Below are 2,858 nucleotides of genomic sequence, written 5' to 3' on the forward strand. Positions count from 1 at the left end.
CCTATCATAGCTCAACTGATTTTGCACCTTGGTTATAGGAACCAAAAGAAGAGAAAGGATACGTTCAACGAGAGATTGTATGTCATTTCGCAATTTACGATATGAAAAAGAGGTACGGAGGCGAGGAGCGTGGTGTGGCTGTGGGCCGGAGACGATAGGGAAAACGAGAAATTGAAGAAAAATTTCACCGGAGGTCGGCGGGGGTGCACGGGCATCTGGGCCATGGCCGGGGAGGAGCGCCGCCATGCCGCCGATGGAGGAGAGAGAATTTACCGAGCGTGGGAGTTTTCTGCCCAAATTTGGACTAATGGGGGTGGATCTGGGGAAAAACTAGTAAGTAGTGATAGTATAAATTAAATTTGGGAGGGGGTGGGGAAGGGGTAATTTTTTGAGGGAAGAATTAGCTGCGGTTAATTCCCTAAACAAACTTTGTAAAGTTTCAAAAAAAAAAGAGAACTTTTGAAGGAATTAAAAAGTTTTGAAGGAACGGGTTAGAGATGCTCTGAATCTCTAAACACAGCTCGGCTCTCGATGCAACCAAAGCATACCTAGGGTCATACGCTATTGGGTATTGCCGAGTAAGCTATATCATCACTATTGGGTCATACACTATTGGACACTGTCGTGGATGGGAACTTCCAGGCTTCCTATCGACAAGTGACAAACTGTATGAACCACACAGCACCCTTCAGAATCTCAGACAATGCTAAGCAATAATAGCCAAAAAAAATCACCCAGCTTCTTGAATCCTATACTAGCATAGTAAAACCGGATGAACCATGTTGGAAATTGGAAGAGTTTTCCCTCCAGAAATGGACAGAGCAATAAAACCGCGTCAATAAACTCTCCATGTGCAGCACTGCGCAGCGTCAGTCTCGGCCGGGGTTCTTCTTACTTCTATCTTGCCAAGGTAACATGGCTAATTCGCTGCCCTAAGCAGGAGGACCGAGGATGAAGGGAAATGCTTTCTGCTGTCGAAATCACATCCCAGACATGCCAACTGGCGACAAGCAAGACAAGTTATCCATCCACCAACTAAAATGGATGGCAATACAGTCATTAGAGCCACAAATCGCTCATGTTTAGATACACAGTTTAACAGCTGACGTCAATGCCCAGCTAGCTCCTCAAACAGAGCCATGTTTGATACTACAAAAGGATTGGTCTGTGTTATGTGTGTGTGTGTCTTCTCCTTCTTGTCAGAAGGCCATTAGCCAAGCAGCGATCTGCCCAATGGCGGCGACGGTTGCTACTACACTTGTCCTGTGACCAAGTCTTTATTGTAACGGCCGACCGAGCAAAACAAGAAGCTATGACCGGGTCTTGGGGCTGTGCCTCGTCGGCCTGGTGTGGAACCTTGGCTCCCTGGGAACTGTCTGGGGCTTCACTGACCTGCATTTCCATCCAACAACAAACGTTCATTTAGCTGACGACAATAGGTTGAAATGATCAACCAACTAACCACAGTTCATGTCTCATCACGCAAATGGAGCATGATCATGATAGTAGAAAAAGTTTTTGTTATGTTACCTTTTGGGCATGAATGGCTTCGAGAAATCCGGCATCGGGTGCGCCCTCGGCACCTGCTCCTTCCTCAGCAGTTTGATCTCAACCTCTTCATCCAGCTGCAAAACACAAAAGAAATGCATGCCACATGTCACTATGTCAGTTAATTCTTGCATCTGGATCAATGCCATGGGACAACAAGTCTCGGTTCAGTTGAAGCTACCTTCTGCTGCCTCTCCTTCTCCAGCTCCAGCCTCTCCAGGAAGATGTTGCGCTCCGCGATCTGCAGGATCCAAGAACAGCCATTACGTTTGCATAGACTCTTTCGTCAACTCGTCGACTGTGTGAGCCAAAACTCTGTTACCATGCAATGTACTAGTGTGCTACTGCTTACCTGATGATCAAACTTGGAGCGACCGACAGCGCGAACCGCGCTATGAAGCACGACATCGACCGGTTCGGTGGGCTCTTTCGTCGGCGGTTTCGCCAGATTCTACACCCAAAAAAGGAGAATTAATTCAAGCAAGGTTGCACTTGAACATGTTTTGCTGGTTTCAGTGATAAGGAAAACATGGTCTTATACTGAACTATACTGAAGAGCTAACTTTTTCAGTTTAACTTTCACGTGAGATATCATGCTCATTGCTCTAGCGAAGTAGAGTAGGAATTAACCAAGAACCTCAGTGTGATCGTGGTTCGTTCGCGTACCTCCGGTTCTTCGGTGGTCCATGGGAGAGCTTGCGCGAGCGGGTTGCGCAGCCTCTCCTCCTCCAGCAGCATCTCCCTCATCATCTGAACAAAGTTGCCTTCCTTCACCCTCCCCCTTTGCTGAACACAACAACAGAAATGCAGTTTCTTCAGTCACCAATCTGAACTAGACCTTGGGATACTACATATATGGATGAACTGCTATTTATCTATTTTTGTTGCACTGTCAATACCTCGGTCCTAAGATTGAACGGATGAGGCATTGTCGCCTTCCTACACGAGCTCCTCTCCGACGAGCCGGCGCTCTGCGATCGAGGGACGAAGAACGTATCCACAAAATACATCGATGGTTCGTATTAAAACTCAGCCAAATTGGACAATTCTGAATACGAAACTCACGTTGCATCTCCTGACCTGACGCTCGTCTCGTGCACCGCTGCTGCTCCTGCTGGATTCATCACGAGAAGATTTACATGAGTACGTTACGTAGGCAGAGAATCAGGAACGGCAATGGATGGATCAGAGCATTGATCGATCGATGAACCTGTTGCGGCGGGGCAGGCCGACGATGCAGTAGGAGAGGTCGGACGACGACGCGACGGAGGGGTACGACGCCATGTCGATCTCCTCGGCCTTCCGCGGCG

At 47.9% G+C, this 2,858-nt stretch overlaps 1 protein-coding gene across 1 annotated transcript; it reads right to left on the reverse strand.

The window, feature by feature from the left end:
• Window positions 1-1,020: 1,020 nt before the first annotated feature.
• LOC119297050 (protein TPX2-like) lies at window positions 1,021-2,858 on the reverse strand. Its single transcript, XM_037575003.1, has 8 exons — window positions 2,759-2,858; window positions 2,614-2,659; window positions 2,448-2,519; window positions 2,215-2,334; window positions 1,901-1,999; window positions 1,730-1,789; window positions 1,531-1,625; window positions 1,021-1,392 (listed from the first exon to the last, which is right to left on the reverse strand). The coding sequence occupies exons 1-8, from the start codon at window positions 2,830-2,832 to the stop codon at window positions 1,311-1,313; spliced, it is 648 nt and encodes a 215-aa protein (XP_037430900.1). The 5' UTR covers window positions 2,833-2,858; the 3' UTR covers window positions 1,021-1,310.

This window comes from Triticum dicoccoides, chromosome 5A (genome assembly GCF_002162155.2).
Source record: "Triticum dicoccoides isolate Atlit2015 ecotype Zavitan chromosome 5A, WEW_v2.0, whole genome shotgun sequence".
NCBI lineage: Eukaryota > Viridiplantae > Streptophyta > Magnoliopsida > Poales > Poaceae > Triticum > Triticum dicoccoides.

Coding starts and splice junctions, on each gene's coding strand:
- LOC119297050 (XM_037575003.1), bottom strand. CDS start 2,832: ATGGCGTCGTACCCCTCCGTCGCGTCGTCGTCCGACCTCTCCTACTGC. Junction 2,660..2,758: donor GGCCTGCCCCGCCGCAACAG/GTTCATCGATCG, acceptor TGAATCCAGCAG/GAGCAGCAGCGGTGCACGAG. Junction 1,393..1,530: donor AAGCCATTCATGCCCAAAAG/GTAACATAACAA, acceptor ATGGAAATGCAG/GTCAGTGAAGCCCCAGACAG.